This window comes from Echiichthys vipera (genome assembly GCF_963691815.1).
Source record: "Echiichthys vipera genome assembly, chromosome: 21".
NCBI classification, from domain to species: Eukaryota; Metazoa; Chordata; class Actinopteri; order Perciformes; family Trachinidae; genus Echiichthys; species Echiichthys vipera.
Window position 1 is genome coordinate 3,994,838 of NC_139846.1, and position 24,436 is coordinate 4,019,273.

Here is a 24,436-nt window from a genome sequence, read left to right on the forward strand (position 1 = left end):
ATCTGGATTAAAGATTTTGGCCATATTGTCCAGCCCTACGGTGCGATGGATGTGATGGATGTGACTGCTAACAGGACTGTCTACATGTGTTACTATAACAGCACTTTAATGTGTTTGTGTTGTCGTGTGGATGGAGATTTTTTGGTTAAACATTGTTTGTGTGTGTGAACTGGATTTAAAAAAAACACCTGCGTACGTATGAACTAAGCTTAAGAGTCTTACACATTAATTGTTTTGATCTTTTCATGGCATCTATTGACAAAGATAGATAATAAAATCTGTAATCTGTCTTGTTTGTAGCACTTTATCACTCCAGAATGTTCATGTGCCGGCTCTATCTGTTGCTGAATTTCCTCCGCTGTGTTTGATTTGGTTCCCTTTGGTTTGTCGGCGAGTTAAATCGCTCCGTGCCAATCAAAAGGGAATCAATAATTAGAGCAGTGGTGTGAGGCAGTTCAGCAGCATTTAATGGGGACAAACAAGGCGGTATTAGCTCACATTAGCCCTGCTGCGAGGACCCCCGAGGGTGCTGTGATTGACAGGTGGAGGAAGCGGGTGGGGGGCATCAATGGTCGTCTGGGAGGTGGGGAAAAAAACCTTATAATGAGCTTCTCTATAGCCACGCTGCCACACTGACCTTTCCGTCCGTCCACAGTTTCTGTTGAGTCCACTTCACTAGTCTGAGAAGTCATATTTTCATGTAGAACGTTTTTCAGGTGCTCTTATGCAATTTGGACACACTGTCTGATCGTTGAGTGATGTGTTGGACATGTAGCTGTAAACCTCTGAGAGTCCATGTGGCGTTTTTCCTTTGGCAGAAAGGCTTGATAACCCGGTTAACATTAGCCGGGTAGCTAGCTTAACGATCTGCTTACAAAAACGTGCTTTTCTGACTTTGTTGTGATAGGTTCCTAAACAAGGAGGTGCAGTGAGGATACCAGTCCTTTTCTGAAAGGTTCACATATTTTCAACTGAAGGTGCTTTGACCAGGCCATACAAAAAACATGGCAAGCTCCTATATCAATCTCTACTCATTGGGAACAATTGAAAAAACGCTATGTGGACGCTCAACTTTCATCTCTTGTGGAACACAATGAGCACAGTGTTCCACATCTCGGCTAGCTCGTCCATCCTTTTTACTCTTCCAGGTTTTCATTTGTGTGGCGTAGTCCGTCATCTGTTACGGGAACCACAAAATGACACCAAAGATGGAAGAAACATCAAGCTGTATTAACCTTTAACTGTATCGTTTTAACTACAGGATCATGAAAACACATTGATTTGATTGATTTATTTTAATGTAAAAAATGTAAAAACCTTGTGGGTACAAGGTTGCTCTGCTGCTGCCTCTAGTCATGGGGTTTTTATTTTAATAATGTTTTAGACAGATTGCACTTGTTTTTCAAAGTTTTATATATCGTTTTTGCCTGTTGGAGGGCAAAGTAGCTTCACATGATATAATGGACAAATGAGATGAAGAAACAACATTATAATAACTGACCTTGAGAGGCTCTTAACACAGGAAGAGCTGCTGGTAAAAGTTGACTCTTGAACTTTTTTCTTTCAATCTTCATTTCCATCATTATCCATCACTCACATTGTTTATTTTATGTTGTTATATTTCTGTTTTCTCATCTTTTTTATCTTTAATTAACAGTCTAGACAGAGACATTAAAAGACTGGGAGAGACAGAAGAGGCTGTGTGCGATGACATACTTTAAAACGAAGATTTAAACAACCATAAAACATGTTTTATGAGTAAATTCATAAAAAATAAAAAAAAGGAGCCCACACAGCCGTCACTGGCTCTCTCACTCTCTATCTATCTCTATCTGTTTGCAGGGGACATCACTCAGAAGGGTTATGAGAAGAAGAGGTCCAAACTGATCAGGGCATTTGTTCCACATGCTGGAGGTAATTTAGCGACCTCTGACCTCCCGCACACACAGCAGATAAAATATTCCCATGTCACTACAAGGGTATCGACCTGGTGGGATGACAAATACAGTTGCAATGATACTCTTCTGCTCTTATCGACTTCAGCCCACCGCCATTAGTGGATGTAGGTTAAGACTCCCTAGAGCTCAGCTTGGTCTCTATAAAAAAATATCACAGTACTACCACATTATTATGATTTCATTGAGTTATTTTTTTTTATTATTTTGTTTTATGATGTCAGAAAAATATGATTTTTCTGCCGATTCAAATCATCTCCATTTTTCTTTTCTTTTTTGCACTGTATTTATTGCTTTTTTGTGAAACGTGTATGTGCATATCTGTGTGTGTCTGTTTATATATATGTGTGTGTGTGTGTGTGTGTGTCCGCCTGCTTGCCTCTGTAGGTATGGAGGGGCCCATGTCTCATCGGGCCCCGCTCGGTCCTCCTTCCGCTGCCCGTTTCCACCGGCGGCGAACCTCCGGCACCAGAGACGAGCGCTACCGATCAGGTACAGAGAGTTCACCTGCATCAACACCACAACATGAACTGAAAAGACATTTTCCCTCCACATACTTCAACAGGAATGAATGAAAATAAACCTTTTCTGTTATGTTTATATATATATTCTATACGGTTTAAGCAGTGACTTGGTTCTGCAAAGGTACTCAGAAGGCTAAAAGAGGACCTATTAAGCTTTCTGTCTTTCCTGACCTATAAATGTTTTCATAATGTTGAATAGTCATGTTTAAAGACACCAAAGTATCAAACAATGATGAACATGCTTTTAGACGTGAGCCCTTTCCACCGTCTGGCTCAGCTGTGCTCAGCTCTGAACGCTAGGATTTGGTTGCTATTAGTGATTTCTTTGGATTTATCTACATAGAAGATGCCAAACTTCCCTACATGGCCAACTGTGAAAAAATAAGGTTTTAAAATGATAAAAAAAACTCAGCATTACTCTTTTTTGTGAAACGCTGGGGGCTCGTCCTCTGAAGGCTCTGAATCGAGCCTTCTTCCTTTCAACTGTCATGTATGACATGAAAAATGGATGCTGAACCTGTTAGTTTTGGGGCCAACTATAGTTGTCGTGTCGTTTTATAAACACATCAAATGGATCTGATGTTAGGATGGGGGTCAACATCAAGATGATCATTTCTGTTGGCACGTTAATGATAATTCCCATTATGTGTTAGCATTGAGCTAACACCTGTTTCCACTTTTGGCTTCATAAAGGCTATGCTTGCAGCTTGTAAAAAACGTAGTTCTGGTTCTTTTCCCTCTTGGCCACAGAGCAGCTTTTAGGCGTTTTTCTGTCTTTTGCTAGCAGACAGAATTAACAAGGAGGCGTCCTCACACAATACAGTCAATGGAGAGCAATGTCCTACAACTACAACTACTGGGGAAAAAAACAGTTTGAACTTCCAACTCCATAATTCGATATTACTTGATTTACTGAATTACAGTCTGTTCACATGTTGACATAAATCATTTTCAACATGAATCTTTTGTTTTGAAACAATCAAAATTTACTCTACACATACTTTAAACAGATAACTTTTTGAAAGAATATGAAACATTATTATACATGTAGTACATTGTAGTACATAATACATATCCAGTTACTACTTTAGCACTTCAAAAATAATAAGACATAACTTTAATTTAAAGAGTCCAGAAACAAAAACACACATTCAGTCTTTAGTGTGAATAAATCTCTCTCTCTCTCTTTCAGACGTTCACACTGAGGCGGTGCAGGCCGTGCTGGCGCGACACGTGGAGAGGAAGGTGGCAGTGCCGATGCCTTCCAAAAGACGTTCCCTGGTGGTGCAGACCTCCATGGATGCATACACGCCTCCAGGTGACGAGACACATACAAATCCACACACAGAAATACAACTACGCTCTTAAATCAGTTAGTCTGCCGATCTGCCTGGATCTCTTCTAACCATGGGGAGCAACATCTGCAGAGTATTATGAGAGTGCAACAGTTCAAGGTGATTTTAGTGACGTACTCATGAGCACATTTCTTGGACAGAATTCAGTTCATTTCTCAGACTAGCACTATAAAAAGCAACCAAGGATTTTTCATTTTCCTTTGACTTTGAATTAAACACACACACACACACACACACACACACACACCCTGGTTATCTCAGCTGAACTGGGCTGCACTAAGCCTAAAATGTGACCCCAGAGAGGCCGCCCTGTGCCCAGACAGGATTATGTCCTAATGCTCTGGTTCTTCAGAGGAACACACTCATGTCACACACAAAAAATAACCCTGCAAACATGCACATTTTCGTAGGCATTTACAGTCAAAACAAACCACACACAGCTTTCATGTCAACATAAGTTGAAAAAAAACCCCACAGATTATTAACTGTTATTGAACGTGTCTGTGCGCTCTGTCACCACGAGAAGTCGGCTGAAATTGGATGGCGTTGACCTTTACCTCAAATATGAGCTTGCTAGATTGAACATAATCAGAGTTGATGTCACAATTTGGGCGTTGATTGAATTTTAATGAAAGGACATGTAATAATTTTCTCCACCGGTAATGTGCTTTTTAACCTTTTGAGAAAAATCTTAAGTGAACCTGACGTCTCCCCCAAAGGCTCTGACAACACTGAGAGTTGCTCAGAGTTGCTTCTCATGTTTATGTAAGACTTGTGTCCACATGGGTGTTTGCAGGGCCTCCCTGTGTGCAGACAATTAACTCTTATTTAAAGAAGTCAATTCAGGCTGTTTTTTTTAAATGCAGCTTGAAGCCAATTTGATCGCAATTGGTTCTTGTGGCTTTTCTATGTAAAGGTGACTAATTCTTGACACGTTGAGAGTCTGGCGGTCGGCTCAGAGATCATAAAACCTCGCTTTACTTTGAACCATTGTTTTACTAAATTCAGACTTATTAAGTTAGGTTGAACATCACAGGGCTCACATGCTGCTACAGTCAGCTGATTTAATTAAACCAGGCTTACAGACCCTTTATAGCTCGACACAAACTTACACAAAATTAACAAAAGTATGTGGACACTTGAATAGATTCTTCCAACAACCTGTGCTGTTAAACTCTTAACATAGGGTGGGGGACGGGTATGTTCAGGGGAAGGGAACAGATAAACTGCAGATGTCACATAGTGTTGTACGTTATCTGATAACTGAGAACCTGAGGATTCATTTGATATATTCATATGTTGAAGGGAGTGTATGAGGGCTTAAAAAATCATGATGGGAGTTGATGATGTCCATTCTCGTACTCACTATATCTCATAAGTTGTTGCAGATTTGAAGCTATTTCTACTTGTGTTAACTTCAGTAATTCAGTTCCTTGCTTCATGTGCTGATGTTGTGTTTCTTTGTGTGAAGGCTTTCTGTTAACACCTCCTGACTCTCACTAGGCCTGTCCCCCCTGTGCTCAGACTCGTCGTCGGGCTCAGAGGAGGAGGCGGGGCCAGGTGACGACATGTCGGGCATGGAGCACTGGATGAGCCGCCCGTCCCACCTGGGCCCGGCCCACCTGGGCTCCACCTCCTCCTCGTCCTCGTCCACGCAGAGCGGAGGCAGCGGCAACGCCGGGCGGCTCGCCGACTCGCTGGCGCACGCGCACATCTCGCACCTGGCGCACACGCACCTGGGGCACACACACCTGAGCCAGCTGCACCACCAGCAGAGCCACCTGTCACAGTCACACCACGGTAAGACTCCACTGCTCCACACAGGGCTAGTCACTTGAGTTTGTGCGTTACAACAGAGGCCTTTTGACTAATGATTTTAAACTTTTGTATCCCTACACAATAAAACCACCTGTTGTGGATGTGGGTCCTAAAAAGGGGCATAAAAGTTTATATTCAGGTGATGAAAGTGAGATTTCTTCAATGCATTTTAATAAATACACTCACAGATCTGATCTACACATCTGTCTGACTCTCATCAGTAAGATACCTGCTGTTACTTCTGATTTGCTGCCACCTTTATACTCTCTTATTGCTGCACCGTCTCTAAGATTGATTGCAGCTTTCCTGTTACCTTTGCATCAGCAAGCAGCTCTCAGTTTATTGTGTGTGTGTGTGTGTGTGTGTGTGTGTGTGTGTGTGTGTGTGTGTGTGTGTGTGTGTGTGTGTGTGTGTGTGTGTGTGTGTGTGTGTGTGTGTGTGTGTGTGTGTGTGTGTGTGTGTGTGTGTGTGTGTACATTCAGGTATCGGCCACCTGTCTCTGAAGAGGAAGGGAGCTCTGTCTGTCGCCGAGAACGGAGGATCTCTGCGGCGATCCTGCGAGTTTGGATCTGACATGCTGTGGCCACCGCCGCTGGAGTCAGACGGTATGTCCTACACATTAAAATCATCTCACTGAAATATCAGCTACAATAAGTACAACTTGAGTCAAATATTTCCAGGAAAACAGACCTCTTATAGGTTTGAAGCAAGAATTAATTGGCATTTTATAAAAGTAATATTCAAAGTGAATAATAAAAGGGGTGAAGCAGGAAACAGTAGATATCAAATAGAAAACTGGGAACCTGAAGATACTTTGAGCATTTAGAACATTACGTCTGCACATGATGAAAGTCTTTCTCATGCTCTGTTGTGTCTCAGTTGTTGCAGCAATTTTGGGGGGTTGATACCATTTGTTACACAGATTTGGTGCTAAATTTAATTTTAATTTTTAATAATTAATTTTTTGCCACTGAAGAACTGATAAAAATCGTGAACAATCCCTCCATTTTAAAATAGAAAATAACACGTGAACTGCAGAAGAGAAAAAATATTTTTCTTGCCAAAATGTAGCCTAACTTTGGAGTTATATTTAGCCCTCTTACCAATGACATAGTTGGTAGCAAACCCTAGATTGTCTAGTTTCATATTCATATATATTTTCATATGATAGCGTCCCTCGACGGGCTGTCGGAACATCAAGAGGTTAAAGGTAAAATATTTGTCAATAAAGTTTCGTGATCCTGCAGAGACGCCCAGGCCTACGAGTCGTATTCTGTAGATGTTTGGTACAAAAATCACACCATGATCATTTAAAAAAAGGTAAAAAATGATGCAAAAAAAGATCATGAGTCATTCGCTATTTCAATATCAGTCAAAAATAATTGGCATTAGATATGTTCGTCATACTGTGCCAACCTATTTTTTTGATATTGACTGACAGATTGAAAAGATGTCAGCTCAGATTTCTCACATTGCTTACTTTTACGTTGACTTACATTACTTTTAAGAACCTCCTGCTGAACCACTCTGTAAACTCTGTCGTCAGTTTGTATGTATGCATCCTGGCTGAAACCCGTTTCCCAAGAAATATACCTTGTGTTTTGATAAATAAAATAAATAATAATAAATATATATGATTAATTAGAGCAATGTTTAGATCACATATCGAAGAGATTAAACAAAGATCTGGTGAGAGGCGACTTTATCGACAAGCCTCTTTTGATACAATTATTTATATCTGTATGTATGTATGTGCGGAAGGAATCCGTTTAATTTCATCTGATTATGTTAAATTGTGCTTTCATTCGAGTGTTCGTACACAGAGGATGTGTTCATTTGAATGGACTCACTGCAGGAATGTGACCCAAATTAACACGGAAACCTCGTAACGTTTAATCGTCTATAATAACACAAAGCACTTTATAAATAGTCCAGTGATAAACATGAAGAATGAGTCACTGCTGTGTGTGTGTGTGTGTGTGTGTGTCTGTGTGTCTGTGTGTCTGTGTGTCCATCTACCTCTCATCTCCATCTGTCTCCCTCCAGAGAATCACTCGGCCCCCCCGGATGTGACAGGCTACTCGTCAGACTCGTCCCACTCCCACACCGAGCGTCACCACATGGCCAACATGGGAACCATCGCCAGGAACACACAGAAGTACGGCAACGCAGAGCGCATGGAGACAGGCGATGGTAAGAGTCACTGTCACACCTTTAGCCTGCTCCACCAACCGGAGCCTCTGAATAAAGATGAGGAAGTAAAAATAGAAAGTCGTTCATCAGGAGGTGAACTAGAATTGGACCCCCGCTTTAGAGAAATGACCAATTACACTGTCTGTTCACGAACACATTGGACTGTATGGTGTGTTGTTTGTTTTTGTTGTTGTTTTCTTTTTAAGGAAAGCTGACTGAGCATCTCTGTTCTTTTCCAGCCTGCTTCACAATCATGCAGTTACCGTTATAAAAAAAAGTGAGAGCCGTGCAGAACAGTCTGTTGGCCACTTAGCAGCTCCACCAGAGCAGCTGAGAACCGAACGTCTCCAACATTTTTAGAAGACATCCAAAGATTCAAAGCTGCAGTCGGTCAGCAGTCACACACAAAAGTTGCCATAACACTTTTTGTGGTTTGAAGGAATTGTTATAAATAATGAGGACTGTCTGCCGCCCAGGCCGCCTCTTTTTATTTCCACTGAGCAGGATTTTAGTCCCAAACATTATATTCACCTCGGGTGCGTTAGAATAGAGAAGGACAGATGTATGGAAACACATTTACACCAATTAAAGAACACAATATGATGGAATTGTGATGGAAAAGGAATCCTGTAAGTCCTTTTAATGAGAAACTTTCTCAAAATAATGACTTTGTATCTCTAAATAATGACTTAATATTTCTAAATAATGACTTAGTACCTGTAAATAATGACTTAATATCTCTAAATAATGACTTAGTACCTGTAAATAATGACTTAATATCTCCAAAATAATAAGAGACTAAAGTCATTATTTTTGAGATAATAATTCCTTTACATTAACAGTGATCTACAGGATCTTTTTGCATCACACTTGTGTGAATGAGTTTCCATAGATAAAAACAAAACTTTATTTTTCCACAGGGAAATTTGCTGTACGCAGTAGGAAAGAACTCAGATATAAAACAGAACATAAACAATACAGATTATCAATAAGGTGAACAAAAACCAAATGTATGTGTCTGGGGTTTTTACAGGTGTTCCAGTCAGCAGTCGCGTGTCCGCTAAAATCCAGCAGCTTGTGAACACACTGAAGCAGCCTCGCAGACCTCCGCTACGGGAGTTCTTTGTCGATGACTTTGATGAACTTCTGGAGGGTTAGAAACCGTCTCTGCTTCTGTCTGTCTCATTTAAAGTTATCCAAGTTTATCTTAATTTTTTGGAGTCATGAGTGGTTCTCTCGCTGGTGCCTTTAATGACACTTGTGTTGGACAGGTGAGACCCCCAGGTGCTCCCTCACACCAGGTTCTGATTAGTAACCAGAGGAGTGTGGTTTCAGCCGTCTCTCTGCCACTGGCTTTGTCTAAATGATCCGCACAGACGACTAACTGTGAAGCACTGAAGGTTTGTGAGCTGATGACATCATCTGTCTCCTCACCTCCTCCAGTCCAGCAGCCGGACCCGAATCAGCCGCGGCCAGAGGGGGCGGAGATGATGGCCGTGCGGGGCGAGGCGCTGGGTGTGGTCACCAACTGGCCCCCGTCCCTAGAGGCTGCGCTCCAACGCTGGGGAACCATCTCCCCTAAAGCCCCCTGCCTCACCAGCCTGGACACGGCAGGGAAGCCCCTCTACGTCCTCACATATGGTAAAACCTAAAATAAGCATTCAACAATTCATGTTTGTTTTTAAAAAAATAGCAGTAAAGATACAAAGTGAAGCTTTTAGGGGCTCTCATTCGCACAGACACCCCTATGCTTTCATGCATACATATATATAGATATATATATATATATCTATATATATACTGTATGAAACTGAAGTCGTTCTTTTCATCTTCTAAAATGGTTTTCTGTTGGTCGATATATCCACCATTCATTTCAAAAAGTATGGAGGTAAATCTGTATCATTGGATTTTGAAATTAAAAAGCCATTGCATTTCTATCAGTGAATAATTATACATTGTAAATATGTATCTGAATGTTTTGACTCTGAATTTAACGCTTTATTTGTCATTGTTCATAAATTCAAGGTAAAAAAATTCAATAAACCAAATTTGGATGCAAAATACAATTCAAAGTTAAAAAAATCATCATTAAAAATTTCCACAGCCCAAATTCAGCTGCAAAATTCAGTGTTTACATCCGGAGAACATAAGAAGAGCAATCGATTCCAGATGATAGCTGCTAGTTGGCTAATTCCAACACAGACTATGGATATATAAATGTAATAATCTAATTTTGAATTTTGAATTTTTTTAACCTTGAATTTAAATTTAGAGTCAAAACATTCAGATACATATTTTCAGTGCATACATATTCAGTGCACACTGTAAAGTGCTATACATTATGTGAAAATGGGGCTCATGTTTCTGATACAAAAAACAAAACGCCTTTTAAATGCATCTATGCTTAATTTAGTCTCGGTACAAAAGCGGCTGTAAAAGAGCTTCCACCAAGTGTGCATTAAACAACTCTTACTCTTCAGTTCAGTCTGTGATATATATAAAACCCATTCACTTGACGTCGATAATGACCTCTCCTGCCTGCTGAAGACTCTTTAACGTCATCATTATCGACTGAACGTCCTCAAAATAGAAGTCGGAGAACACACACTCATATCCTGTGAACTCTCCCTCTCTCCCTTGTGTATCCTGTGTCCTGCTCCCTGCAGGAAAGCTGTGGTCTCGCAGCATCAAACTTGCCTACAACATCCTCCACAAACTGGGCAGCAAGCAGGAGCCCATGGTGCGACCGGGGGATCGGGTGAGTCACTCCTCTTCTCCTCCTCACACACTTTCTTTGTACTGATTTCTCTCTTTTATGCTTCAATGTAAAAACATGATTTTTACCTGTTTTTATACATGTTGTTTGTGTTGCTCTGCAACAAGTTTTTGAAATCTCAATAAATCCGGGCTTTTGTTTGCACCGAAAGGAGCAGTTTTAATTTTTGGAAATATGCATATTAATGTTCTTACTCGCTGCACTGCGATACTTTAGGCTTTGAGCAAATTTCCTGTGATGAATATTGAAAAAAAGGTTGTTTAATATGTACCATATCCGATTCTTTTAAACTCAATATCGATTGGATTTGGGACATTTCAGTTGTAAAACCAATGTTGTTTGGATATGAAAGAGATTTCCTCTACCAAAATTTAGCCTGAAGTTTGGGCGTTATTGTTCTTATTTATTTTATAGACACCAACGGATGCCTTAGATCTTCTAGTTTCATATGATATCAAGAAAAGATCCATTTTTCTTCTTTGATCGATATAAGATCATTCAAATGAAGATCGATTGTTTTAAACCCACCCTTGTGTGTTGTTTTGTTATTTTGAGTCCAGTGAAAAATGTTTACAGGAGCTGAAAAATACAAATAAAGATTTGTACTCATTTATTTTTGTTGGAATAGATTATTAAAGTTGAGAAAAAGTATCTTTCAGAAACCAGTATCAAACCTTTTGGACGATCTCCAACACCTGAAAAGCCCACTAACATTACGTCTCTTTCTAAGCTAAGTTAAGCTAATCGTCTGTTAGCTCCAGATTCATATTGAATAAAAAATAAATAAATGAGGGTATTTCCGAAAATGTTAAACTATTTCTTTAAACCCAGCTAAAACGGTATTATAACAACCTCCTTAAACGTATGACTCATTGGTTTTGAATTTGACACCTCATTTGAAAAAGTTGTTTGTGCCAAAATGATTTTCAGTCTCAGGAGAGTGGTCCAGGTTATTAGTCAGCCAACAGACCAAAGAAACACCAGCTGTATTCATGCGCACAAGTAAATAAACTTGTGTGTCCCAGGTGGCGCTGGTGTTTCCTAACAACGACCCCGTGGCCTTCATGGTGGCGTTCTACGGCTGTCTGCTGGCTGAGGTGGTCCCTGTTCCCATCGAGGTCCCTCTGAGCCGCAAGGTACTTGATGAAATGTTTTCTACCTTGACAAAATCGCACCCAGTTTGACACTGTTGCACAGGATTAGTTTCTCTGCAGGAGGGCGAGTCTTGAGGTTTTTTTTACAGCGCTGCTGCTGTGTACGTAAACTTCCTCTCTCCCCCGGGCCACATCCAGCCTCCTGCCATGTTTCATCTCCGTTGTGTTTGTGTGGACGTCTGGGTGATACCGCACACTGTCAAAACAATGTTTTGGGTCTTTTGCCTCAGTTGTTTGCTCGCGAGTGTGTGCAAAGTGTTTCTGGAGAAATAATCCCGTCTGGACAGCGAGCAGAGAAACGTGAGAAGGAGCCGTCCTGCTGCTCGCCATCACAGAGTTTAGGCCAATATCCGTCTCCTACATCAAACCATCATTTATCATTTAATTTCCATTTCTGTCTGTATAATAGCAACAGTCTGCTTTTATTTTCTCATGTTGGCACAAGATGGTGTGTGTATTTTAATCGGATCATTTCACATTTAAACAGTAACTTTAGGAATTAATTACCAATAATAAGAAAAAGCAGATAATATGATAAAGGTTTAATCATTAATAGGATACAAGCTATAAAACTATAAAATATGTAGTAAATTGTAGTAAAGTAGCAGGGTTTCATAGGGAATCAACTTCACGTTTACGTTTATTTATGTTTAGTCAGAGAAATAGACTTGAAGCCTAAAGGTCGAGTTTCCGCCCGTGAGCCTGCAGACGGCTGCAGAGATTAAAACGAGAGCGTATCTGCTGCGTGAGACATGCACATGAAAAAAATACAATTTTTTTTTCTGAAAAACCGAATGCATGTGTGCTTTTTTAAAGTGCCAGTTGTTTGACTTAACTTATCTCTGGAGCCTCTGTGCGACTGTGACACTGTTGTCGGCATGGTGACACATCATCAAAAAGGCGGCCTTCTCCTGCGGTACGCTGGCCACCTCTCTCGACCCCCCCCCCCCCCCCCCCCTCACACACACACACATTAGTGCTGCAGGATTTACCATAAAATTGTGAGTTTCAGCTGGAGGAAGAGTGCAGCAGCTGTGCAGCAAACACACTTCTGTCCCACCACAGCTGAGATGCATGTGTGATGAACCACCACAGAGGAGGCTTCTTATTTCTACACCTGCATTTAAACTGAAGAATTGTTGCTTTATTATCATACTTTCTGATGACAAAGTGAGCCTGTCTGCTTCCCATGGTCCAATAGGATGCCGGAAGTCAGCAGATTGGATTCCTGTTGGGTAGCTGTGGCGTTACCGTGGCGCTGACCAGTGACGCCTGCCATAAGGGACTGCCCAAGAGCGCAACAGGAGAAATCCCACAGTTCAAAGGTGAGAGAGAAAGTCATCAGTCCTCTGGGTTGTGAAGATGTTTCTGTCGTGGGGGGAGGGGGTCTCCCAGATTAGTGAGTTTAGACAAAATCATTCTGTTTTTGTGTTTGAAATGTTAAAGTCCTGCATTCAAACCTTACTTTAAAGCGTTTTTCTATTACGGTAATTGTGGGTGTGTTGCATTTTCCTGCTATAGATTGAAGAAGGTTGAGCTCATTTTAATTTCTTTATATCCTGTTGTCAGTTTAATCTTCATCAATGCAACATGTTCTATCAAGCCCAGTTCAGATCAGAGATTCGCAACGCAACTGTTTTAGATTTAATACTACCACTTTTAGTCAGAAAATATTACCACTTTTAGTCTATAAATACTACCACTTTAGTCTGTAAATACTACCACTTTTAGTCTGAAAATACTACCACCTTTAGTCTGTAAATACTACCACTTTTAGTCTGTAGAAAACTACCACTTTTAGTCAGAAAATACTACCACTTTAGTCTGAAAATACTACCACTTTAGTCTGTAAATACTACCACTTTTAGTCTGTAAATACTACCTTTTTTAGTCTGTAAATACTAACACTTTTAGCCAGAAAATACTACCACTTTTAGTCTGTAAATACTACCTTTTTTAGTCTGTAAATACTAACACTTTTAGTCTGAAAATACTACCACTTTAGTCTGTAAATACTAACACTTTTAGTCTGTAAATACTACCTTTTTTAGTCTGTAAATACTAACACTTTTAGTCTGAAAATACTACCACTTTAGTCTGTAAATACTAACACTTTTAGTCTGTAAATACTACCTTTTTTAGTCTGTAAATACTAACACTTTTAGTCAGAAAATACTACCACTTTTAGTCTGTAAATACTAACACTTTTAGTCTGAAAATACTACCTTTTTTAGTCTGAAAATACTAACACTTTTAGTAGTAAATGCTACCACTTTTAGTCTGAAAATACTAACACTTTTAGTCTGTGAATACTACCACTTTAAGTCTGTAAATACTAACACTTTTAGTCTGAAAATACTAACACTTTTAGTCTGAAAATACTACCACTTTTAGTCTGAAAATACTACCACTTTAAGTCTGTAAATACTAACACTTTTAGTCTGAAAATACTAACACTTTTAGTCTGAAAATACTACCACTTTTAGTCTGAAAATACTACCACTTTAAGTCTGTAAATACTAACACTTTTAGTCTGAAAATATTACCACTTTTAGTCTGGAAATACTACCACTTTTAGTCTGAAAATACTACCACTTTAAGTCTGTAAATACTACCACTTTTAGTCTGTAAATACTACCACTTTAAGTCTGTAAATACTACCACTTTTAGTCTGAAAATACTACCACTTTTAGTCTGAAAATACTACCACTTTAAGTCTTTAAATACTACCACTTTTAGTCTGAAAATACTAACAATTTTAGTCTGAAAATACTACCACTTTTAGTCAGAAAATATTACCACTTTTAGTCTATAAATACTACCACTTTAGTCTGTAAATACTACCACTTTTAGTCTGAAAATACTACCACCTTTAGTCTGTAAATACTACCACTTTTAGTCTGTAGAAAACTACCACTTTTAGTCAGAAAATACTACCACTTTAGTCTGAAAATACTACCACTTTAGTCTGTAAATACTACCACTTTTAGTCTGTAAATACTACCTTTTTTAGTCTGTAAATACTAACACTTTTAGCCAGAAAATACTACCACTTTTAGTCTGTAAATACTACCTTTTTTAGTCTGTAAATACTAACACTTTTAGTCTGAAAATACTACCACTTTAGTCTGTAAATACTAACACTTTTAGTCTGTAAATACTACCTTTTTTAGTCTGTAAATACTAACACTTTTAGTCTGAAAATACTACCACTTTAGTCTGTAAATACTAACACTTTTAGTCTGTAAATACTACCTTTTTTAGTCTGTAAATACTAACACTTTTAGTCAGAAAATACTACCACTTTTAGTCTGTAAATACTAACACTTTTAGTCTGAAAATACTACCTTTTTTAGTCTGAAAATACTAACACTTTTAGTAGTAAATGCTACCACTTTTAGTCTGAAAATACTAACACTTTTAGTCTGTGAATACTACCACTTTAAGTCTGTAAATACTAACACTTTTAGTCTGAAAATACTAACACTTTTAGTCTGAAAATACTACCACTTTTAGTCTGAAAATACTACCACTTTAAGTCTGTAAATACTAACACTTTTAGTCTGAAAATACTAACACTTTTAGTCTGAAAATACTAACACTTTTAGTCTGAAAATACTACCACTTTAAGTCTGTAAATACTAACACTTTTAGTCTGAAAATATTACGACTTTTAGTCTGGAAATACTACCACTTTTAGTCTGAAAATACTACCACTTTAAGTCTGTAAATACTACCACTTTTAGTCTGTAAATACTACCACTTTAAGTCTGTAAATACTACCACTTTTAGTCTGAAAATACTACCACTTTTAGTCTGAAAATACTACCACTTTAAGTCTTTAAATACTACCACTTTTAGTCTGAAAATACTAACAATTTTAGTCTGAAAATACTACCACTATTAGTCTGAAAATACTACCACTTTTAGTCTGTAAATACTACCACTTTTAGTCTGTAAATACTACCACTTTTAGTCTGAAAATACTACCACTTTTAGTCTGTAAATACTACCACTTTTAGTCTGTAAATACTACCACTTCTGTCTCTCTCTCTCTGTCTCTGTCCGTCTCACTCTCTCTGTCTGTCTCTCTGTGTGTCTCTCTCTTTTTCTCTCTCTCTCTCCATCTCTGTCTCTCTCTGTCTGTCTGTCTCTCTCTGTCTGTCTGTCTCTCTGTCTCTCTCTCTCTTTCTCTCTCTCTCTCGATCTCTGTCTCTCTCTGTCTGTCTGTCTCTCTCTCTCTCCGTCTCTGTCTCTCTCTCTGTCTTTCTCTCCGTGTCTGTCTCTCTGCAGGTTGGCCCAAGTTGCTGTGGTTTGTAACAGAGTCGAAGCACCTGTCCAAACCTCCCAGAGACTGGTTCCCTCACATCAAAGATGCAAACAACGACACTGCGTACATAGAGGTGAGCTTACAGGCTCCTCTCTACATGCTGTCTGTCCTCGTTGTCTCTCTGCTGTCTGTCCTCGTTGTCTCTCTGCTGTCTGTCCTCGCTGTCTCTCTGCTGTTTGTCCTCGCCGTCTCTCTGCTGTTTGTCATCGCTGGGCATGGGCTCTTAAGTCCAGTTCAGACCAAAGATTCGCAGCACAACAAGTTGAAACTTGCAACGTGCAGGTCTGCAGCTTCTGAAACCTGCCTGTTCAGACCAATGAGACAAGGCGGTGTTTCGTCTCCATAGCTACGCCTCTTTGTACTTCTGTTCTAACCTCCGACGTAGCTAATTTGTAGCATTCTAAAATCTAAATGAGGACAGATATAGTGAGATACTTCCTACAGCTGCATTTCTATAGAGATGAAACAGAAAATACCGTTTTATTTCCCTGATTCACTGATTTGTTCTGGATTATTGCGCTCGCTCTCCTTATTCATTGTATTGCTTGCTCAACCTTCTCTAGCTCACTCTCTCTTTCTCTCTTACACACACCACACACGCTTGTTGAGCCTCTGTTCATAACGGCTTTTTCAACCAAAACAGGTGACAGTTGAAACAGGTGACTTGTGTTCCATTCTAAAACCAGCAGCTGGTGATTTGACAAGTTGAATTTCTGGTGACGACATCAGCCGGTTTGATTCACAACGAGACAGGTCATCTCACACCACTGCAACTTCCACCTGCAACGTTCGAAAACAGTTGTGTTGCAAATCTTTGGTCTGAACTGGGCTTTACTCGTTCTTCAGAGGTGGACCATTAAATGAGTTTGTTAGCTAGTAAAAGGTAGTTTAGTTGATCTTAGTTTTATCTTTGTTGAGGGCTGTTTTCTTTATCTTAGTTGGTTCGGTTGAACTAACTTTTTCTGTCCGTGTCGTAACAACTTGCCAACATTTAGAAACAAACAACCTCCCACACTTTATTGTGAAGGAGTTGAGAGGCGACAGCTGCTCTGATCTCCCCGACCCGTCTGTTGTTTCTCTCTCAGTATAAAACCTGCAAGGACGGCAGCGTGCTGGGCGTCACGGTGACAAGGATCGCTCTGCTCACACACTGCCAGGCTCTCACCCAGTCCTGCAGCTACACCGAGGGTATGCACACACACACACACACACACACACACACACACACACACACACACACACACACACACACACACATACACATACACGCACGCGCACACACACAAGACACACACACACACACACAGACACACACACAGGGCTCAGCCTTTAGTAACTTTTCCTCCTTCTCCCCCTCTACCTGCAGCGGAGACCATAGTAAACGTTCTGGACTTTAAGAAGGACGTGGGCCTGTGGCACGGCATCCTGACGGTAAGAGCTGCCTGTCAGAGGTCAGAGGTCAGGGAGAATGTCCTTAACTTCCTTTTGTTTGCTTTTCACCCTCACCACTCTTTATCAGGGGTGTAACGGCAGGTTGACCATCTGTTTGGTCTTTGAATCATCTTCAGAATATTTAATTGCACGATTTCAAAACATTGAAGAAACATATATGCAGGACAGATGCTGCCAAAGTAAAAAATAAATAAATATGCCATTCAAAATTGAGGAAATACATTTGAAAAATAGAAAATACCATATAAATAAATCCAAATTTAAAACGGAAAATTTTTGGTATAATGAATCACATATTAATTTATTCATCAAGTAATTTAATCATTTGTTTATTTTTTTTTATTTTGGTAGTTTCCTTTTTTATAGAAAATAACCCTTTAAATGTTAATGTGTCACTATGTGTGTGTGTCGTGCAGAGTGTGATGAACATGATGCACGTGATCAGCGTGCCCTACTCGCTGATGAAGGTCAACCCTCTGTCATGGATCCAGAAAGTCTGTCAGTACAAAGGTCAGAAACACACCCCACCTGACACTCAGCCGCCTCCATTCACCTGTCCGTCAAAAAGTCTGTGAAAGAGATTAAATGCTAATTTTCTCTTTTACACACTCGTGTGTGTGTGTGTGTGTGTGTGTGTGTGTGCAGCCAAGGTGGCGTGTGTGAAGTCCAGAGACATGCACTGGGCTCTGGTGGCCCACAAAGACCAGAAGGACATCAACCTGAGCTCGCTGCGCATGCTGCTGGTGGCCGACGGATCAAACCCCTGTAAGGTCACGCTCAGCCTCCGCCGCAGCGTAGCTCTTTCACTAACAGTGGGGAGATTGAGACGGAGAATGTCAGGGAAATGGATAAACTCTCTTGGGAAGGCAGAAAACTGGGTCACTTTACAGGAATAGAGCAGGATGTGTCCGCCGCCGCATATTTGGTACAATAAATGGTTTTCAGCCTGACAGGAGCGGAAACGATAGTGAAATGTATCCTACAGAACCAGGAAATTATTTCATTTTCTGGTAGTTTTGCAAGTTCTAGCTCATTAACTACACACTTAAAATGTGCCAGTGAATCAAACAGAAGTGACACATTTGCCCTCAGAACTTCTCTAAACATGGTTTCATTTCAATAACTTTTGAGGCAAAATTTACAGGAAGCAAAGATTTGAGAAAAATAAAATGAAAGACTTTTGTTTCTTCTTTCCTTCTCTAATTAACCATCGGACAACCCCTGAGATTTATCTGGTGACCCTCTAATCTTAGCCTGATGCATCAGTATTAATAATATAATGTAATAACAGGACACAGTACGAGTACTTTTACTTTGATCATTTAGGTGCTTTTATTTATTATGGTTACTCATAATGGAGTTTTTATTGTATTGTTGCCACTGATAACTAGATGTTTCCATCCAAACATTAAATAAAAACATCAGACTCCTGCAGCACACCAAAAAAATAAAAAGGTCGTTATTATGAAGTTATTTCGTTCAAAATGGTTCTTTGAGCGTTTTCTTTAATGTCATTCAGGAGCCAGAATGTTACATTGATCTCACCCCCTGAAAGGGCTGTTTGATTCCTTGATTCCTTCAACACCTGAAGATAAAAACCCTTCTGTGTCTGTCCGTCAGGGTCCATCTCCTCCTGCGACGCCTTCCTCAACGTGTTCCAGACCAAAGGGCTGAGAGCCGACGTCATCTGTCCCTGCGCCAGCTCACCCGAGGCCCTGACGGTGGCCATCAGGAGGTGCACACACAGCAACACACGCACACTCAGAGTAGACACTGTAAACACATGATCACACACATTCAGCAGGAGCCTGTCTGCACCTGCAATAGCTAATCAATCAGTCACAGACCAATACTGCACAACAGAGTTAAAGTGTGATACTGGAGCTTTTCCACTTATCATATCTTTCACTTTCAGAAGGAAGTTCACCCAAAAGTGAATTTCCAAGATGACTATTGAACTAATCACCAACTAATCTGATAATTGATCCTCTGTGACACTACACCGAATCTCTTTGAGACATTTGAGGATGTCATCTCTGGGAAACACTGACCCATTTATAAACTAATCCATTAATCTAGAAATAAATTGACAGATTAATCAACAATGATCATTAGTTGCAGCCCCCTGGGCTGGCTATTTCATTGTTTCAATATTCTTAAATTCAAAGAACTGCTTCACCCTTTTTGCAGTTTGGCAGGGGACATTGTCTTGTATGAAAATTGCAGCTTGGGAGACATTGCATGGTATTGCATGTTGCTGAAGGAGGTTCACATAAACATCAGAATCAGAAATACTTGAATAATCCCAGGGGGGAAATGTTTTTGTTTCAAACTCCAGCTATACAAACAACATATTTAACAACAACAAAAATATAAAACGGTATTTATATATATACGAATATATATATATAACTATATATATCGCATGAAATCATTTGCATTCACCCTGCCATGGAGCTGTACAAGAGGCCCAACTCCTGCTGCAGAAAACATCCCCAAACCAGGACATGACATTAAAGATCAACAGATTTTAAACCCCATAGAGAATCTCTGGAAAATCCTTACCAACAGATCTCCAGTTTACATTAACATAAACACACACTGTCATTCATCATTATGCAAGTGTACACACTAAACTCCAACTCTGAACTGTGTGTGTGTGTCTGTGTGTGTCTGTGTGTGTCTGTGTGTGTGTGTGTGTGTGTGTGTGTCTGCGTGTGTGTGCGTGTGTGTGTGTGTCTGGTGTGTGTGTGTGTGTGTGTGTGTGTGTGTGTTCAGACCGGTGGAGGACAGCAGCCAGCCTCCGGGCCGAGGGGTCCTGTCCATGCAGGGTCTGACCTACGGGGTCGTCAGGGTCGACACAGAGGAACGCCTCTCAGTGCTCACGGTACAGGATGTTGGTACTGTCACACCAGGAGGTACGTGTGTGTTTGAAAGCTCCAGGAACAATACACTTTTAAAGACACTTTGGTGAATCCCAACTGACCCTTCAAAACACCAAAGTCTCACAAACTAACTAACAGATAGAGGCAACAGTATCGCAGCAGCTCCTGTGTTCTGTGACGTAAAATCACGTTTTTTGTCAATCGAGCCTGGTGGTTTTGAAGATAACAGCTTCAGTTCCCGTTGTAAAAATCTGTCTGACAGCAAAGTAAAGCTGTGAAATATTCTAAATATAGCTTACACTTAGATAGATTTTTTTTTAGGTGTCTAAAATCTGTTAAGCCCAGTTCAGACCAAAGATTCACACTGAGACGAGTTGAAACTTGCGACTACTTGCAGTGTGCGGGTCTGCAACGTTCTGAAACCTGTCCTGAGGACAGAGATAGTGAGATACTTCCTTCCGCTGCATTTCTATAGAGATGAAACAGAGAAAATAGTTTTTATTTCCCTGATCCACTGCTTTGTTCTGGATTACTGCGCGCTCTCTCTCTCTCTCTCTCTCTCTCTCTCTTTCTCTCTCTCTCTATCCCTCTATCTCTCTCTCTATCTCTCTCTCTCTCTCTCTCTCTCTCTCTCCCTCTCTCTCTCTCTCTCACAAAAACACACACACACACACACGTTGAGCCTTCGTTCAAAACGGCCTTTTCAACTAGCTGACAATTTGTCAGTGACTTGACCAGCGGACTTTGCTGAGACATAATTGGCAATTTGACGAGCTGAATCGCTGGCAAAAACATCAGTCGGTTTGAGTCCAGATGAGACGGGTCAATTTACACCACTGCGACGTTCGAAGACGATTTTGTGGCGTCGCAAATCTTTGGTCTGAACTGGGCTTTAAGCTGCAGCAGAACATCTCAGTTTCTTCTTAGCGTGCCGACTGCACCTACTGCAGGTCACACTGACTCATACAACGACACTTTGAAAAGTCTCAACTGTCCCTTTAAACTGTCGGCCTTCAAAGAAAATCCATCAAGTCCATTAAATCATAAAATGAGTTTTATAGGTGTGTAAATGTGCAGCCTCTCCTTTTCATCAATGTCCAGTTATTGGAGCGTTCTCTGTCCTCATGACTGAGCGAGTTAAGTGGGTTCAGCTTTACCTTTTCAAGAGCTTCAAAGAGTTTTTCAATATGGCTGCGGTCCATTCTCATCAGCTGAGTTCAGTCTCTGAGAACAAAGTCACAGAGATACTTCAACAAGGTAAAACAGCACATAAAAAAGCTTTTAGGACATATTTCATCATCTGTTCAGACACTACTGACATTATTACTTGGCCGACTTGTCGTGGACTGAATGAAGCCTTTTTCTTTAATAAAAAAATATACGTTTACACTTGTTTAGGATAGCAACTAGGGATAAATTATCAATGAGCCTACAGATTATTTCCACTATTAACTGTTCAGTCTATGAGGCAAGTTTAGTGTCAGAAAAAGACTAAATAATATAGAAAATGTTCATGTTTGAGAAGCTTGAACCAGGGATTTTTTTTCCTTGCCTAAAACATTATTTAATAATCTGCCTGACTGATTCATTAACAAATTGTTTCAGCTCTTCACTTCACAGCTTGCATCAAAATATGCTAGTACTCATTATGTAGAATGATATGTCTTAAAATATCGGATTTTAAATACTGATGCATTAATGTGGAGCTCATTTTAATATTTTTATTTACTTTATCTCTTTATTTCCCTTCAGGGATCAATAAGGTTGTATCTTAATCTCTTGTGATGGCATCATAATTTATTGATTATGTTTTGTATTATTAATGTGAATCTGAAAAGTGAGTTAAAAGTTGTCAAATGAATAATGTAGCAAATAAAGTACTTCAATACTGTACTAACCGACAGTGCTTGAGCATATGTACTTTAACTTAAATTACTTTAAACAGTCCTATAGAGCTTTCAACGGAATTCTTTATCTTGTTCCTTGTTAACCTTCTGTCAGTTGATGTCATTCACATACACAGCAACAGGAAATAAACTAGGACAGATTTGGAATGTTTATATCTCTGAAACGGTCTATATTATCAGATTATTTTAAATATTACTATTTATTTTGTAGCCGGAAAATCATGTTAGCAACTTCTTATGTTTTTTATGTGTAAAATTTTAATCCGTAAAATAACTAAAGGTGTCAAAAGCTTAAAGTGGAAGTACACAAGTACAGTACCTTAAAAGTGTACTTAACTACAGTACATGAGTAAATGTAAAATCCATCTTTGTACCACATCATTAAGAACATTGTTTAGATATTCTTGTCTCATGTGACCTGGTTTTCGGGTTGACACAGACGTAAAAGAGACATCACAACTGGGTCAGAACAACCTGCTTTAAGATATTTATTACCATAAACAGGTGCATTCTGAGATCCTCATTTGTTTCCTCCGTGTGAAGAAATAACTTTGTTCAACATTAAGAGGTGTTAACCCTGTGTTTCCCTGCTCCAGGCCTGGTGTGTGTGGTGAAACCAGAAGGAGTCCCTCAGCTCTGTCAGACGGATGAGATTGGCGAGTTCTGCGTCTGCTCCATCGCCACTGGCACCTCCTACTACGGCCTGACGGGCATGACCAAGAACACCTTTGAGGTGAGGTGGCCTGCAAAACACATTATCTGGGGAAGTCTAGTTTTTATGGTATAATATCAGCTACAGATAAAACTCATCGGGCATATTTAAAGCAACATTAAACTGACTGGAAATCTGTCTGAATGGGAGAGAGGCCAGAAACATCTCAAAAACATAAAACATACATTTGTCCAGGCCACTAAAAAATGTCATCAAGGAAAAAAATCTTTACATCACATTACAATCTCTCATTACTCTTAAAATGCTGATCATTTTGTGTGTTTCTGGTGTAAAACGTGTGTCACTTGGATGATTTTCTGCCCTGTCGTTTTAGAGGAAATGTTGATCTTTAAAAATGTAAAATCAGAATTAAAACTGCTATGTTTCGAGGTTATAGGAATCTTTAATTTGTGTATGAATCATCGTGAATGTGGCTGTAACATCCACTTTACTAAGAACAGCAGCACGACATTAGTACAAAAGTTAAAAATATCTGTCATATCTGATTCTAGCTTCATCATGCAGCCCTTAGTGCTGGCTTGTTGCCATGGCGACCCTGCAGCTGAAACAGTGTGTGTGTGTGTGTGTGTGTGTGTGTGTGTGTGTGTGTGTGTGGGTGTGTGTGTGTGTGTGTGTGTGCGTGTGTGTGTGTGTGTGTGTGCGCAGGTTTACCCGGTGAGCGCCAGCGGGGGTTTGGTCAGCGAGTATGCCTTTGTGCGAACCGGCCTGCTGGGCTTCATCGGCCCCGGCGGCCTCGTTTTCATCACGGGCAAGATGGACGGGCTCATCATGGTGAGCGGGCGGAGGCACAACGCTGATGACATCGTCGCAACAGCGCTGGCGGTCGAGCCGATGAAGTTCGTCTACAGGGGCAGGTGGGGGAACACCCAGGGGAGCGTGTACAAGTCACATTGACTGTCACCCTGACAAATGAGCGCCGCATATAATAATCTAATAAAGTGGACGAACACAGGAACAGTATTAGAGTGAAGTTTAATAGTGACCACGGCAACCGCGGAGGAAATTCATCTTCCCCCTGACAGGCTCTGCAGACGCTGCCCAGAACTATTTAAAGTGAAACACTTAAACACATCCAGATAAAACCAGTTAGATTATTGATTTGGGTTTTTTTGTAAAAGATTGTTTTTTTAATTAAACAGAATGATGTCGTCTCTCCCCCTTCCCCCCGCAGGATAGCGGTGTTCTCTGTGACCGTGCTGAGGGACGAGAGGATCGTGGTGGTGGCGGAGCAGCGGCCCGACTCCACGGAGGAGGACAGCTTCCAGTGGATGAGCCGCGTGCTGCAGGTACATCTCTCAACTGCACCTGAGTCCCTTCTTGTCTTCAAAGGGACTGTGAGATCAAAATGCAAAAG

General features: G+C 40.3%; 1 protein-coding gene across 1 annotated transcript in view; it reads left to right on the forward strand.

The window, feature by feature from the left end:
• LOC310963201 (disco-interacting protein 2 homolog C-like) overlaps positions 1-24,436 on the forward strand; it is a 53,961-nt gene that overhangs the window by 14,848 nt on the left and 14,677 nt on the right. The window contains exons 2-22 of the mRNA XM_083935890.1: positions 1,843-1,914; positions 2,343-2,447; positions 3,672-3,797; positions 5,338-5,634; positions 6,135-6,257; positions 7,699-7,845; positions 8,879-8,998; positions 9,289-9,486; positions 10,512-10,603; positions 11,647-11,757; positions 12,977-13,100; positions 16,069-16,178; positions 17,191-17,293; positions 17,472-17,536; positions 17,974-18,067; positions 18,203-18,322; positions 19,178-19,292; positions 20,336-20,475; positions 22,946-23,082; positions 23,728-23,936; positions 24,254-24,368. Of these exons, the coding sequence (XP_083792016.1) occupies positions 1,843-1,914; positions 2,343-2,447; positions 3,672-3,797; positions 5,338-5,634; positions 6,135-6,257; positions 7,699-7,845; positions 8,879-8,998; positions 9,289-9,486; positions 10,512-10,603; positions 11,647-11,757; positions 12,977-13,100; positions 16,069-16,178; positions 17,191-17,293; positions 17,472-17,536; positions 17,974-18,067; positions 18,203-18,322; positions 19,178-19,292; positions 20,336-20,475; positions 22,946-23,082; positions 23,728-23,936; positions 24,254-24,368 (2,723 nt within the window). The remainder of the gene's footprint in view (positions 1-1,842; positions 1,915-2,342; positions 2,448-3,671; positions 3,798-5,337; positions 5,635-6,134; positions 6,258-7,698; positions 7,846-8,878; positions 8,999-9,288; positions 9,487-10,511; positions 10,604-11,646; positions 11,758-12,976; positions 13,101-16,068; positions 16,179-17,190; positions 17,294-17,471; positions 17,537-17,973; positions 18,068-18,202; positions 18,323-19,177; positions 19,293-20,335; positions 20,476-22,945; positions 23,083-23,727; positions 23,937-24,253; positions 24,369-24,436) is intronic.